At 37.6% G+C, this 16,745-nt stretch overlaps 1 protein-coding gene across 2 annotated transcripts; it reads right to left on the bottom strand.

Annotated features, from left to right (window-relative positions):
* Nucleotides 1-445: 445 nt before the first annotated feature.
* On the bottom strand, nucleotides 446-16,266 carry ILP1 (GC-rich sequence DNA-binding factor-like protein). 2 transcript variants are annotated; one of them, XM_082870964.1, is made up of 6 exons: nucleotides 14,812-16,266; nucleotides 9,468-9,635; nucleotides 4,906-5,585; nucleotides 4,124-4,403; nucleotides 1,829-2,118; nucleotides 446-851 (listed from the first exon to the last, which is right to left on the bottom strand). In XM_082870964.1, the coding sequence occupies exons 1-6, from the start codon at nucleotides 16,030-16,032 to the stop codon at nucleotides 659-661; spliced, it is 2,832 nt and encodes a 943-aa protein (XP_082727090.1). In that variant the 5' UTR covers nucleotides 16,033-16,266; the 3' UTR covers nucleotides 446-658. The 2 variants fall into 2 exon arrangements, with proteins under 2 accessions (XP_082727090.1, XP_082727091.1); XM_082870965.1 differs by lacking the exon at nucleotides 9,468-9,635.
* Nucleotides 16,267-16,745: the final 479 nt, after the last annotated feature.

Raw genomic sequence — 16,745 nt, 5'->3', positions numbered from 1 at the left:
ATGCTGATAAGAGCAAAACTGTGGGGGGAAAATACATTGCACTTTTTATTATAAAAAAAAAAAATTAGAAATAGAAAAATAAATTATATATTAATCAAGGGGTTAAACAAAGCAACCTTGGCCCATTCTTATAATACAGCTATTACTTTCGTCACATTACAAAGAACAATTCTTATTTTTTGAATAATTTTGCACCTTTAAACTGTGCTTGAATCATGAATTTGTATAGAAATTCAAAAAGAAAAAGAAAAAGATAAAGATAATGCGACTAAAATATAAACTTTTCTTCATTTTCTTTCATCTGTTAAATTTTTATCCAAATTAATAATTGAAACACAACATTTATTCCCGAACAAAAACAAAAAAATATGTCCCTTTGATTCACTTTCCCATCACTATCCTTTTCTTTTCATTTCTGTATGAAGCCAACCTGTAGTAACTCAAATGGAAAAAGATACATCTATATAAAAATATGGTTACTAATCCGGAAGCATATTCAACAAAAATTAGAATATAACAAATGCCTCAATAACTAACCTTGAGTATGAGAAGTGTTAATTTGATAACTATTTTTAGTGTTTTTAAAAATTCCTACAAGACCTTCACTAGCCCTCAGCTTCCGACGACAACAGAAGCATACAGTGGAGGGAGAGAGAGATTACAGTGCCTCCTTGAGATTGAAGGTTCTCAATATTGCCCTAGCCTGGTCATATTCGTTGAGGTCAACAAGCATCTTCTTCAATCGACGAGCAAGTCCACTAGTCTCGCTCTCGCTCACACCTGAAACATGCTTTTTCTCCAGTGTCTTTCCAAGTGTAAACAAGTAATCCACCAGTGGCTGCAATTTGGGGCTGCACATCCGTACGAATTAGAGAAAGATGTTTATAACCAAGCAATGTGATAATGAAAGCATCATGTACACAGACTAGAGCAGTTCATTGCCAAGCTATGGCATATAAGACCATAATAAGGGTAAAATAACTTTTGTTCTTTGGTTACTGGGTAAAATAACATATAACGTGACAGGAAACTAGTTTTTGAAAACTTTTCAGAAATCAGATCATAAAAACTGAACCAAACAGAGGTGTTTGGGTGTGTATGACGAAAGGGGACAAGAGGCGAAGGGCAATGGAGAGGTAGACAGAGGTATGGAGGTTGCGGTAGAAAGGGGCAGTGAAGGAGCGGTGAAAGTTTGGGAATGAATTTAAAGAGAAGAAAGAGACCTCGGAATTTGGGTTTGGATTTTGGGGGATGAATTTTGGGTCTTGGGTTTTGAGTTTTGGGTCTTAAAATTGAACAGAATTTGGTTTTGGTAGTAAATGAAAAAAGTACAAACATTAGGGGTCAAAGTGAGAAAAATACTTTAAGGGCCAAAGTGGAAAATTGTAAAACTTAAGTGGGCAAAGTGTAATTTATCCCTTTTTATGCCACATGCTGCCCACATGACATTTTCCACCCAAAATTGTACGAAGTTTCGGAAGTAAATTGGGAATTACAAATGCCGGGGGGCCCAAAGTAAACTTAAGGAAGACAAAGGGTAATTTACCCTTGAATTAACTGAATAAGCAGATACAAAAAGAATTAAAGCACAAATTGCAGAAGACATAAATCCAAAATGATAATGACCATCTAAGACATAAATCCAAAATGAGAATGACGAGACGAACAGAAGGTAACTATTAGAAAGCAGAACAACAGAAGTAAGCCAGCACAGGTACCTCAAAAATTGCACCAGCTAGTAGTGGCAAATAATAATACCCACTGATTTCCTAAAGCAAGAGGACTTAATTTCAAATGCAATCAGTGTAAACTATCATAATAGATGTACCTGCGCTGCCCAGCAACACTTGGACCTGACCACACTCCAGATAATGAAGCAATGACCCTTTCAGTTCTTGTGACTGCATCATGAACATTTGATTGGATGCTTCGAAGATGAGGAAGAACTTTTCCACTCAAAAGTTCATCAAGAACAAGCTTCTCGAGAACAGACAATGCAATAATCTTATTCCACATGCATATGTTCCTCATCAAACGAACAGATGTGCCAAATCTATATGCTGCTACACGTGCTGCATTTGGCACAGCCTTCATTACAAGTGGGCTCCATGTTGGGACCTATGAATTGAATTTTAACAGATAAATAATAGAAAATATAAGCGACGATCTACAGATGCTTCATTCACTTGACATCTAAGAAACATGAATATGGACACGCGACACAACACTGACTGATGCATCAATTTTCAAAAAAATATAAGACAATATGTGGGAAATACGCTCAACATATATAGTTTTATATATTTATTATATTTCACAAATATGAATATTTCACTTAAAAATAATGAAAAAAAATAAAACATAATACTAATTTTTAAAATTTAAACGCAGGAATATTGTTTTTATTTGGACAAATTTCACGTTTACTCCCTTGTAGTTTGGCCCATTTGCGGCTGATTCCCTTATCATTTGGAAATAAATACATCACCCCTTGTGGTTTGTGAATCAAAGTACACAGTTAACTTTTCCATCCAAAGTTACAAGATAGCCACGTGCCTATGCAAGAAGTAAACAAATTTTTAAAACAAAAATACCTCTTATAACATCTTCAAAATTCCAAAACATGACATTCTTCTTCTCCTCACCATCTCCCCATTATGGCGACCAGTGGCAACCCCCACCCCTCCTCTTCACAGCACACCACCCGCCACCCCCGCCCCCCTCTCTCCTCTTCCTCACACCACCACCCACTGCCCAATCACTTTGCCACCCACAATCCCAAATTTCAATCAAAATCCAATTCAGAAAAAGCATCTATGTAAGCCATGGCTTTTTGAGTGATGCTTTTAGTGAGAATAGTAGGGGGTGAGAGTTGACCATCCCCAAATACCACCCGACACATCCAATGATGCAATCAGGCATGAGGATTTGATTGTTGTTGGTGGCGATCAAAGCTCTGACCAAGTCGTTGAACAAATGTCAGTCAGTGCAGCAAGCTGTGGATGGAGGGATAGTTTTTGCAGCCATTTCCCAAGAAATCAGTACTCATCTTCACTCTCTAGACTCTCTCTGAGCTTTTTGTTGGTGTGGGTGGGGAAGTTATGGTGGTAGAAAGTGAGACTACTTACAAGGGATATATATATATCATATATGGGTCTAGCAGAGGAAGATGAGGGTATTTGGGTAAATTTATTACAGGTGTCCTTAATGAATGTTAACGGTACACTTTGGTCCACAAACCACAATAAGTGATTTGCTTATTTCCAAATGACAAGAGCGATCAGGAAACCGTGTCTAAGCTCCATGGCTAATCTGCACCATACGCACATGGATCAAACTACAAGAGGGTAGAGTGAAATTTGCCCCATTTTTTGTAATGTGTCATGTGTCCAAGCAATGGACATGTGTGTTCCTCAAGTGACCAAAGTATGTCCAGGCCTAAATGAATTTAAAAAATAACAGGACATGTGTAGACATGTGTCGGGAAGTGTCTAATGAGTGTAGGTGCCCAACATGTGTCCAACACGGACACACCACCTTAAAAGTCTCCACGCTTCTTAGCTTAAGATCAAATGGGTATTGTTACCATAAGTGACGCAGAAACATAAAACATTATGCGAAACAGAAATGAGAAATGCCAGAATACAAATAGAAACAAAAAGCAATAATTATACAAGTTAAAATGGAAATTCATAGAAGAATTTCAATAAAAAATAGAGAATGCTAGAGAAAAGCAGGTGGTAATCTTTAAGCATAAATAAACAATTGTGTAAGGAATTATGTATTTATTAGTTACTACTAAACAATGGCTTTAAGAGAATAAAAAAAGAAAAAAAAGAATTAACAGAAAATGTCTTCCATTAGTTTCCCCAATATCCCAAGTGATTCTAAAAAAAACCCTAGATTCCCAAGAGTTTCTTGCTTGCTTAATTTATAAATAAATTGAGAGAGAAGGAAGGTTTAGAAAACATTTGTGAAACCATTTTCAGTGGTTTCCCCTAATTTTTCTAAAAAATTTCATTCCCGACTAAAGAAAAAAGATTTCCCCCATTAAAATAAGTTTTGGAGCAAGTACAATTTACCAAAGCAAGCTCAAAATGTGGATATAGGTTTGTAAACATACCATGAGTTTAGCAATAGCATCAGCTAGGCGGTCATGAAGAACAGCTACTAATTCAACGAGAGCCTCGCTGGAAGCAGGAACATATCTGACAACCAAATCTGTGGCCGAGACGGCATTCTTTGTCTCATGAGTACTCAGCATATCCCAACAGTGAGCTATCTCATGATGCAAAATAGGAACGGCAACTTTTTCCACCAGTTGAGGAACAAGGTTAGCATCAGCATCATCAGGGCTGATGTCATTTTCATCCTCAATACCATAGTTGTAAAGCAGCAAATGCCTGAACATTGCGAAATGTACAGAGACTAGTTATCAAAGGACCAAAAGGAAACCAGAAGCAACATATATTTGGTTTCCACGGACTCTTCTAAATGTATGAAGAGTCAAGCATGACCGTCAGGCAAGGTTATGGGAAATGTCCCTCACATGTCCATAATACTACAAAAACTCATTTATTATGTGACATAATTGCTTCAAAATAAGTAGGTGTATGCTTTGATGCTCTACATTACATTTAAAAAAAAAAAAAAAAAAAAAAAAAAAAAAATCACATTTATTAGATGATGCATCTGACACTTAATAGTCGGACCCAACACTCAGCCAGATCAATGCTTGATTTAATCTAAAACTTCAATAGCCAAACCATCTAAAACCATGCAGAGAATCTGTTTGATAACAGGCTCCAGACCATCATTAAACCTTTTTGATATTTTCAGAAATCACCGCTCAACTGCTAGAAATATTTTCTACATGCTTAAGAAACTTGAGCAAAGGCTACATACCAGTTCATGTTAATAAAATCTATATCTTCATGAAGTGGGTCCCACTTTAGAAGTTCCAATCTTACATATGGAGAGAAGATAGCAGGAACACTAAGTGACATATAAGCATCGCGGTAGCTTAATGGATAATCCTTCTTCCATCTTTCAAACTTTTCCATAACCACTGAAAGTTGAGAATATTCCTCAGCTGCATCACTGAAAACCTGTTCAGCAGTCTGAAGCAACAAATCACGGTTTGACTGGTACGCAGCAGTCTCACTATCGCTCTCATCAGTGCTTGATTCTCCTTCTATTCGCTGAAAGGGAACATCACTTTCCATGGATGATCGTCTCTTATCATCTGATCGAGCTTTCCTTCTTCGTCGTCCATCAGCCCTTCGTGTCATATCCATTCGTTTCTGTAGGTTTATATCTCTACCAAATTCATCTAGCTTCACAGGAAGATTTCTTTGTTCTTTTGTGGTGGCAGATGCGACCTGAGCTGCACTTGTGGCCCTTTCAATCATTGTGGCACTGCCGCCACCTTTACCGAATATTGACATTGCTGCATTTACAGCTGCTTCTATTTCAATCATTTCATCTTCATTATCAGCAGCTCTTCTTTCTGAGATTGCTGCTGCGCGTTCTTCGTTAAGTTTCTGCATCTGCTCTTCAAGTTCCTCTATTAAATGAGCTTTATGCTGCAAGAATAAAACTACCAATTGATTAGAAAAGGTCATGAAGCAAGACCCCTTCAAGGGCTTTGCAAAAGCATTTAAAGAAGAAGAAACTGCAAATATTACAGCAAGAAAATCAAAACACTAGAAACAGGCTTTAAAAGCATGTCAACTGTCAGCACTTACAAATGCTTCATATGGCAAGCCAAAGAAGTGACACATGAACCAATCATTGGTTAGCCTAATTAATGCACTCTATGACTTAGACTCAAGCCATGGCACCAAGGGACTATGCTTGGGAACTACTCTGCTAAGGTGACGATCTTCACTTGAGCAAGGGCACTCTAAGGCATTTCCAAGGCGTGGTCGCTCAATACCCCCCGGTTGATGCAATGATTCTCTGCTCAGTAGTTGCATGTTTAGCACCTTCCCGACTCAACCGATTGATTCTCCTCCAAGGCATGACCTGTTGAAGCATGTGTGAAGGAAAGAGTCCCACATCGAATAAAGAGTATAAATAAGTGGGTCTTAATATACGTTGGATGGCCTCTCCACTTACATGCTTAAACTTTTAAGTGAGTATGAGTTCAAAACAATGAGCACCTTCTCCCCCAGGGCATGACCCCCCAATACATTTGTACCTCTCCAAAGAATGTCTCTCGAGGAGGTGTCAAACATGCTTACTTTCCAGACAAGCATGCCATCTCCACATGAAACATGATTTGGCCCTCTTTTGGTTTGGTTGATTAGAATCCTCCACTCTGAGTTCTCCAAAAAAGGTACCTATCGCTAATATGGCTGCTTTGGTTGTGAGCAGGGCCTAAGGACCCTGCCAGGATTGGTGTCACAGCATGGGCATCCAAGTGACTCCATGACCCATTTGCAGGATGACCAGGCACTTGTGGATTGACAGCTAGAGATGAGAATATGTTAAAATGGTTCATCTCACCCTCCCTCAAGGTAGGCTCCACTTTGACTAGTCCTAGTCAAGAGAGATAGGTCTCCACATGGGGTGAACTTAGAGCCATGATGGCATAAACTTTCTCGTACATAGTGAGCACGCCTAACATGCACGACATCTTTATCAATATTACTTACTGCATTTGTTTGGGGACATGCATGGGATCTCATATCCTCATATCCTCCAACCCACCTATAAATGAGAAGGCTATTCCCTCCACAAATCACTATCAACATAATCATTTCCATCTCTCTCTCGCCTAACATGCACGACACCTTTATCAATATTACATACTGCATTTGTTTGCGGACATGCATGGGATCTCATATCCTCCAACCCACCTATAAATGAGAAGGCTATCCCCTCCACAAATCACTATCAACATCTCTCTCTCTCTCTCTCCCTCCCTCTCTCATATCCTCATATCCTCCAGCCCACCCACCTATAAATGAGAAGGCTATTCCCTCCACAAACCACTCTCTCTCTCTCTCTCTCATATCCTCCAACGCACCCACCTATAAATGAGAAGGCTATTCCCTCCACAAATCACCATCAACATCTCTCTCTCTCTCTCTCATTTGTCCACTCACCAACGATCATCCACTGAACACATGATTTTACTGTTCTGAATTCTACATGACTTTAGGTCAAAATTGAAAAAACCTTGATGAAGTGTCACATCAGCTAAATAACAATGAAATCCTTCATTGGTAAAATTGGAAGCTAACTATCTCTGTTACCAGAAAGGCAAACAACCTCCTACTTTTGAGGATAGTTACGAGACAAAAAAAATTGTAAACCCACCTAACACCCATGTCAATCTCTTGGGTAAAACAGACATAACGTGAAATCAGCTTTAAATATATCAAAATCTCATCAACCAATTTTTCACTCCCACATGACTTACTCTCTAGAATATATTCTCTACATCAAGTAAATGAGAGTGGGAAAAAAAATGAGAGATGATCACACACATTTACTTTTCAAAAATATGTTCTCACACATTGAGTTTGCAATACTTCGGTTATTTCTAAAAATGAATTTAATTTTCATATACTTGTAAGAAACTACTGCCTATCAAACTTGCCCTACAAAGGGACTCGTGAATAGACATGAATGCTTTCTCTGTAATCAAAATTGATATCCAACATCACCATGAAAACTAATGCTGGCAATGTTTAATCCATGCCTATTAAAGCACTAAAAACTTTAATGCCAGAGATTACAGCAATTTTGTAAAAAAATTTGAACACTGGATTCATATTTGATAATGAAAGAAGTTGTTAACAGTACTCTAAAAGAGGAAAACAGAGAAGGAAAAAAAAAATGAAAAGGAGACAAAAGAAGTCCCATCTCCACAAGGAGCCTTTTAAAAACCACATACAAATCAATGGAAGAGTTCCAAAAGTAATTCATCAATCAAGAAAAAGCATTCACTAAACTCCAATCTCGTTTACAACAATGCACACTTCCTTTCATAAATGCTAAAGGACCTCATTTATAAATGCCTCAAAAAACTAAAGACCCCACATAAACCTTCTAAAAATTAGCACATTCAATATCATAACTAGATAATTACTCAAATTCCATCAAAATAAAAGGTCCCTAAGAAACTACCAGATTGAATTGACACCTAAGACATTGAATCCAACTTCAATTAACTACTATAACATATAAATCCTAATATAAATAAAAGTGCCTCTAGGAAGACAAAAACTTCTGAAATAAAGAGCCAGACATAACAGTTGCAATAATTGAAGATATATTAATTTTCTCATTGAGCAATCCTAACAAGGACCAAAGCTTATACATATATGTACTGGAAACAAATGCGACAAGTTAGTTCTGTGAAAACGACTTCCCTTCTTGTTAGCCCTGCTTGCAAAGTTTTAAAAAGCAGCCGCAACCGTTACGTAACGGTTGTGGTGGTTTCCGCCACCTATTACGGCCGCTTTTGCAGTGTGATTGAGATTCATAGGTGTATCGGCCGTAGCGGCTGCCGTAGCGGTCGTAACAGTGCCGTAACAACCGTAACAGTTCCGAACTGCTTCTTTTGAAAAAAAACACAAAAAAAAACCGTAACAACCGTAACAGTTCCGAACTGCTTCTTTTGAAAAAAAACACAAAAAAAAAACTGAAAATGTGGGAAGAGGGATAGAGAGAAGACGGAAGATAAAGAGAGAACATAGATGAGCAAGAGATAGAGAGAGAGAGAAGAGAGAATATGAAGAACATGTTATTGATTTGTTGAAACTGTAAGACCTATGCTATTCTATTCAGCTGCTATCACTTAACCATTTTGTTTGTGTGTGTCTATCTATATATTATTTGAAAATAATAATAATCATAAGTGTGGTCATTACCTATTTGGCTTGGTTAAAATATATATATATATATATATATATATATTTAAGCTCTTACTTATTCTCTTACTTTTGTCATTATTTATCTTATATATAATAGTTAGTGATTGATTTTTTGTATAATATAAAGTCATTAATTATTAAAATAAAATGTAAAAAACTCAGTTTATAGTGATTTAAAAATATGAAATATATTGGATCATACTTAAAAATTTACAAAAATTAATCAATATTTATTTTAAACCCAATAAACATGATCATGGAAAAAAATATATACGTATCGGTAAGATTTTTTCAAATTGTACGAAAAATAAAAATATTCACGGTTCCGGTTACCGCAACCGTTACGCTACGGCCTTTACACCCCACAACCTTAACCGCGCCACCGCCACCGTTACGGTGACCGCAACCGCTTTTCAAAACCTTGCCTGCATGTATTTAAAAAGATAACCAGTACTAGAAAAAATAAAATAAAATGAAATGAAATAAAAAGACAGCTCTCCATTTGTTGGTAATTTATTGTCTTAAAAGAATCAAACTAGCTACAAAAGGAAGCAACTCATAAATTAGATTTTTTCATACCTGCAAAAAGTCACATATAACAGAAACAAAGTCACGAAGCTTTTGCATAAAGATGAACTTCTCACCAGCAGCAGATAGAGATTTCTCAAGAGAAGTGATATTCAACAGTGAGGAAGACAAATTTTCATCAGTCTTAGTCAATGATGCCATGGTTCTACCATGAGATTCCTGATAAATAATTAAAAAAAAAGATATTGGTGTGCAAAGTTAGTGTCAACCCATTATTTAAAATGCACACAATTCATTTTTGTATGTACCACCACTAATTGTCTCAAGGTGAAAAGACATGAGATAGATAAATAACAAAAATAGACATGGGATATACAAAACCAGAATCTAAAACCGTTGAATTTAAAGGCATCACTCCAAAAGAACATAACTTAGAAAACAGATGATCAAACAATATTTATCAAGAATAGAAAAGGTTGAAAAAAGTGAATCTCTTTGTTGAATTGATCCCTGCTGAATGAACTAACTGATGCAGACCATGAAAAGATCAAGAGAAAAGACTGGAAAAATTACAAATGAACTTACAATGGAAAGGTATAGGGGATAAGTTTAGTAACACTTGGTGAATAGGGAATCTAAATGCTGTCCCTTAAGCAAAGGGTTTGATGATAAAAAATTTAAGGCAATACCAAGCTGTTCTAGGAAGCTGACTCCAGAGCAGGTATTGGGCGTGTTTGGTCCAGCTTAATTTGAACAGATTATAATTTTTGGCTTCTAAAAAGCTACTACAGAGTGTTTGGTTAAGCTTAAGGCCAACAGCTTCAATTTCTATAAAAAAATTTCTTACATAAATTCGTCCAAAATCAAAAGCGGCTGGGAGCCGCTTCCGCAAGTGGATTATGCGAAGGAGGTGTTGAAATTACTTAAACGCCCTTCATTAATTTGAAGTATTACCAAATTGCCATTATATAAACCACAAAGATCACTATTCATTCTCTGAGAGAGAGAGAGAGAGAGAGTGTAGCGATTTCCAGCGCCAGAGGCGATTTTCAGCGTTATGAACCAAAGCTCTCTCTCTCTCTCTCTCTCTCTCTCTCCGGCATTGTTCTCTGGTTGTGCTATGAAACCCATCACAACCTGAAACCATCGCGATGCGAAACCCTAGCCTGACAATGGACGGCATGGTGATTAACGGCGTGACAATGCGGAACCCTAACCCTTCTTCTCCTCTCTGGCTTCGCGATCAACCCTAGTGCTCTCTCTCTCTCTCTCTCTCTCTCTCTCTCTCTCTCTTCACGATCAACCCTAGCTCTTTCCGTGTTCACTCCGGTTTTGCAAAGGGCTGCTGGCGGTGGGATGAGAAGAGGGAGAAGGAGAAGAAGGGGGCGATCGGCGGTGGCTAGGGTTTGGTATTTGTAATGAATTAATAAATCAAAAAAACTTAACAATTTTTATATTATTAATTGATTTAATTGTAATGAATTAATAATAAATTAAAAATATTAACAATTTTTATATTATTAATTTGTATTATAATGAAAAAAAAATAATCACAATTTTTAATTAATTGATATTGTGCATAATGAAAAAATAAACCACAATTTTTATATTAATTGGCATGTAATTAAAAAAAAATAAAGAAAATGAAATAGGTTAACATTTTTTATATCTAATAAGGGCAAAAAAGACATTACACAACAAAAAAACTATTTTACAACTTATTAAACAAACACTACTCAGTAACTTAAATTTATAATCTAACAGTTATACCAAACAGGTTAACAACTTCTGATTAAATCTATAATATATAATTTATTAAGTTATAAGCTATAATCTATTTTAACAGCCGCACCAAATGCCCCCATTATATGGAGGGACAGGTAGATGGAATTTTTTTATGTGACAGCACAAACTGGATGACAAGGGAGGTGAGGGGTTTTAAATGGCTGAGTTTATGAAAAGATTAAGAAAGCCAGAGCCACGGAAAGAATTTCTCTAGATACATTGGCTTTATAGTGGGCAAAATGGCATTATCTATGACCATTCATCTAGAGTCGACCATGTTGCATAGCTTCTTTTTCTTTTTTTTCTTTTTTTTTGACAAGTAAAACCCGAAGTTGTATGGCATAAAAAACAATGCCCGTACACATTCATGTGTGTTTGGGAGGAGAAAGATAAGGAGAAAGATTGGGTACACACCTAACCTTTGGCATAGTACACAAAATGATTGCCCTTAGACTTAAACGCATAACCTCAAAGTTATCGGGTCAAGATTTTACCATTGAATGGCATAGCTTGATAAAATTCCATAACCAACCAAGTAGATTGATGTATGGGTTCAAGCCACTAGGTAACCCAATCCAACCCAAAGATCTGACCCCTCTATACATTTTGTTAAAAAAAAAATTATATACTATACAACATACTTGACGTCCTTCAAGTTATTGGTCAAAACACGCCTTAAGGTAATCCTCTATATAATTTGTAATACATTTAAATATTGTACTCTAAGAAGCTCGGACATGACACGGACACAAACATGCAAATTTTTAAAAAATGTAACACACGACATGTTGGGAACACATTCGAAACATATAATTTTATATATTTATTATATGTTATTTTTAAATATTTAAAATGTATATCAAATTTATCAACCTTAGATATGCTATTTTAGTTTAAAAAAATTAAATTTTGAAAAAAATTGCTCTCAGCTTGTCCTTAATGTGTCCCTAGCGTGTCCAGCGTGTTCAGCGTGTTCATGTCCGTGTCCGACATGTGTCAGACACCTATACGTGACCTCCAGAGAGGTGTGCCCGTGTTTCATATATTGTACTAATATACTTGACATTCCTTCAAGTTATTGGTCCAAAACATGTCTTAAGGTAGACTATACAGCTATCAGATCTTTATACAATACTAACACATAGCCTGAGCTACAAGTTTAACTTGAACCAATGTAGTGTTTCTTGATTAATTTGGTTTGGTTATACTAATTACTTGGTTCAGTTCCAAGTCCAAAAAAATAGAAACTGACCAAGGTCCATTTAGTTTTGGGTTTGGCACTACCCCTAAGAGCAAGCATGTGCCTATAGAGATTACGCTAGTTTCATAGAGACCATGATGGAATAGTAACCAATACTATGGGCTAACATAGAGCTAGATTTGCAAGTTTACCCGAACCAAAAGGTTTCCCAATCTAGTTTGGTATGGTTCTACCATTTACTCAATTCAGTTCCAAGTCCAAAAAATGGGAGCCAACTCCATTTTGGTTTTGAATTTGACAGTAACTTGAACCGAACTAACCCACCCCACGCACACCCCTAAGAGCCAGTATGCTTCTATTATAGATTATCCCAGCTTTATAGAGACGGTGGGAACAAAAAATCATTGGAGCAATGCAAAAATGAGAGCTCAAGGCGTGAATCTGTGAAAGGTTATATGGTACGTGCACCACTGTATACTGACCAAGATGGTTCGCTAACTTCGAAAGGTGATTGGATAGGAAGATTTGGAAAAAATTATTTCCACACACTTACTTATCTCAGTACACATCATTTCTCAATGCACACCCTTATAAATTTGATTAGGTGTTATTTGTCTCATTCCACACATCATATATTCCAATTCTAACCTTAACTCAAATATTGTACACAACTTACTACCCAAACTCACACAATCACTGATTCTGAATTCACCAATTCTGAATTCACTGATTCTGATCTCATCATTGATTCTGAATTCACCAGTTTGATCAATTCACTGATCTCATCACTAATTCTGAATTCTACCCTTTTTCTTCCATTTCCTTTATTGAATTAATAACTGTGATTAAATTCTGTTTATGGGTTTCGCTTTTCTAAGCCATGTATGTATGTGTATGTGTATGTGTATGTGTATGTGTAATGTATACACACATGGGTGTGTGCTTCATATGGTTGAACAATAATCCTAGTAAAGTAATTCCAGAAAACCTAACTGCTTTTCTTTATGGTTAATGTAATTGTTGCTGGCCTTGCTCTGAACATCATTCAAGTAAGGTATCTTCATGAAGAAAAAGAAGAAGAAGAGCGAAAGCAGAGAGACAAGGAAGAGGAAGAATGAAAATCGTGTAGAAGAGATTCGCAAGAAACAGGAAGAGAATAGGAACAATTTGTCTCACCGCAATCAACCAGAGAAATTGCAAGTAGAAGTGATTGTGGTTGACAATGAATAACGGAAGATTGACGATTCGAAGAAAAAGGATAAACTTAGGGTGGAGGAAAACCTAACCGGTGGTACAGAACATGGGTTGGAAGAGGAGAAGAATACTCCGATGGTTTTGACCGAAATAGACCGTAGAAAGGAGGGGGTTACGAGCGAGTTCTAGTGGAGTGGCAAATAATGGCGATGAATGGTATGGCTTGGGAGAAGAAAATTCTAGTGGATTGATCAGTTGAAATTGGGAAGAAATTGAATGATCTTTCACTAAGTGGTGGGAAATGAGGCAATGAGAGAGGAAGAAATGAGATGGGTTGGTTAGGGTTTTGATGTTTATTATGGTTATTTTATTTTAAAGTATAATCGTCATTAAAATAAAATTTTATCAAATGTGTTCATTGAGGTAAGTAAGTGTGTGGAAACAAAATTTCCCGAAGATTTGGGATGAGATCATACTATTAGGTGCTATGTGGCAAGAGAGTTGCAACTTCTCCCAGAAAGAGCATATGGAAAGTAAATGTGTGTTCAACCATTGGGGTTAGCCCAATGGCCATAACTTGTGTTCCTCACCCGGAGGTCGTACTCTCCCCTCCCCCTCCAATGAACCTAAAAAAAAAGAGTAAATGTGACATTCTAGGTTTCTTTTCTATTTGGATGGTAGCCTGAAAGCAATTCTAACTTCTACAAATTTGGAGATGAGAGGACAAATGCTTCTTAATTGACATTAAAAGCATATGGAGGGTAAATGGAAGGAAAAATTGACAATAACAATTAGGTTCCATGTGGCAAGAGGGTGGTAGCTTTTCCTAGAAGAGCATATGGAGGGGAAATGTGTCGTCCAAGATTTTTTTCTATATGAACTGCAACCTTAGAGCAATTCTAACTATTAAAAAATGGGTTCTATTAAACTAACATGATAAGTGCACATTAGTTTGTAATGAAAGATTGTAAATTTTGTTTGTTTGTTTGTATACCACTACTCATTCCAGAACGAAAAACGGAATAGTGATGAAAGATGTACTCATAGGTGTCCTCGATGCACCCATTAGTATGAGATCTTAACAAACTGACTACACCCTAATTCCGAATTTTGCATCACAGCTTTAGCAATACCTCATATCACATATGTAACTATAAAGTACATTATGAAATACAATTTTAAGTCCAGTTTAGCCTGAAGAACGTGAAAACTCACCTTAAGCCTCCTCAGGTTATCGTGCAAGGCTTTCTTAGTAATCTCAGCCTGCTGTGATATTGGCATCACATCCAAACCGGGAAATCCTCCGACTGCTCCTCCAATGCTTGGAGCCACACTAGGGACTGAAGAAAATGAAGCTGCCGCAGGAGGGTATGTATAATTTTGTTGCGGAACACTCTGAACTACAGGCACACTATTATTCACTACTACTCTACTAGATGAATCATCCACTCTCTTCCCTAACCCTTTCCTAAATTGTTCTTCCTCCCAAATCTTGTCCTCCTCATCTTCATCATCACCACCATCAACTTCATTATCCTTCCTAAACCCACCATGTGGTGTTGTTGTTGCCTTCTCATCAACATCCTCAAACACACCTTTCTTCCCACCATCCACTTTCTCCCCAAAAAACCCAATTCTGCTTTGAAACTCCGGCTCCTCATCGCTCAATCCCTCCGCCTCCCCATGATTACTCCCTCCATCCAAGGCAATAAAATCCGGTGCCGCAGCCTTCGACTGCCTGAGCCGCTCCCTCTTCGCCCTAATCGCATTTATAGTCGCTTGATCGGGAATCAACGACCCAGATGAATCCCTACCTTTCCCTAACCCAATCGAACCCAATCGCGCCGTCGCATCATCTCTCTCCCTCCCAAAATTACCCCTTTTCTCAATTCCTTCTTCATCATCATCCAATTCATCAATTTCTTTTAGAATTCCGCCAATTGGGGCCTTTGGGTCAGCGTTGATTGAAGGCTTGACGAGGCCTTTCAAGACAATGACGGGTTCGGAGGAGGGATTGGGGCGAGAGCTCGCTAGGGTTTTGGTGTTCTTCTGGAGCTCAAGGAGGGCTTCTTTGGTATAAGTACCAGCTTGAGGCTGGACATTGGAGAGGAGAGAGGAAGAGGAAGGTGTGAGGCGGTCCTTGGAAGTGGTGATCTTGTGAGACGAAGAAGAAGAGGAGGGTTTGTTGAAGCGAGAAGAGGAAGATGAGGATTTGGAGGAAGGACGAGAGACTGGTGAGTCGGTTTCTTCGTCGTCGGCGAAACTCAGGAGCTTTTTCGGGGCTTGATGGGTTGGTTTCTTGGCGGTGGCGGAGATGGACTTTGATGGGGGTTTGGGTTTGGTGGCTGCGGCGGCGGTGCCATTGACGCCGCCGTCGTTGTCATCGTCGTCTTTGTCGTCGGCTCGGCGGCGGAAGTTTCTGGCTCGGCTGCTCATGGGGTGGCCGTGACGGTGAGAGTTGAGAGACTTGACGGCTCGTCGAGCCACTGATGCTTTGTAAGTTTGTATTCAACAATGGAAGTCGAAAGGAGATAGTCCTGTAGAAATCTCTGTGGGCTTGGTCCACTGCCTCTGCCAGTGCCCAATTGGGCCTTTTCACACTGTCTTGTTTTTAGACTTTATGGGCCAGTCTTATGAACCGGATTTAATTCCGGGCAAATTCTAATCCAAATTAATAGGCTTGCGCTTTTAGTTGTTTCCTCACAACCCATTTTACCAACTCACAATTTTCAACTCATACCGATATTCATAACAAACTTGTTACCTTGTCAACAATTCTCAACAGCAAAACTTAATTTTTTTATGAAAATTCAAACCCTTTTCCAATGGCAAAGCCACCATAGCAGCAGAACATTATAGATTGAAATAATAGTTTTGAGTCATATCCAGGGCGGAGCCAAAAGAGGTGCAAGGATGTAACGTGTCTTTCTCAATTTTAAAATTTTTTTTTTTTTTGTTTTGTGGTAATATATAAAATGTATTTTTTTTTAACATATTGTTTAGCTAAGAATTTATTGTATTGTTCACAATAAATAGTTATTTGATACTTTAGGAGCACTATGTTGTATGGTTTATATAGTAGTCTAAACCAATAATGTAGTGGGGAAATCTTATGGATTGAATATAATTAACTCATTATTTTCAAGTAG

This window comes from Camellia sinensis, chromosome 5 (genome assembly GCF_055761805.1).
Source record: "Camellia sinensis isolate YWXY chromosome 5, ASM5576180v1, whole genome shotgun sequence".
NCBI lineage: Eukaryota > Viridiplantae > Streptophyta > Magnoliopsida > Ericales > Theaceae > Camellia > Camellia sinensis.
Note: the sequence above shows the minus strand (reverse complement) of the source record. Positions and strands in the feature narration are given on the sequence as shown.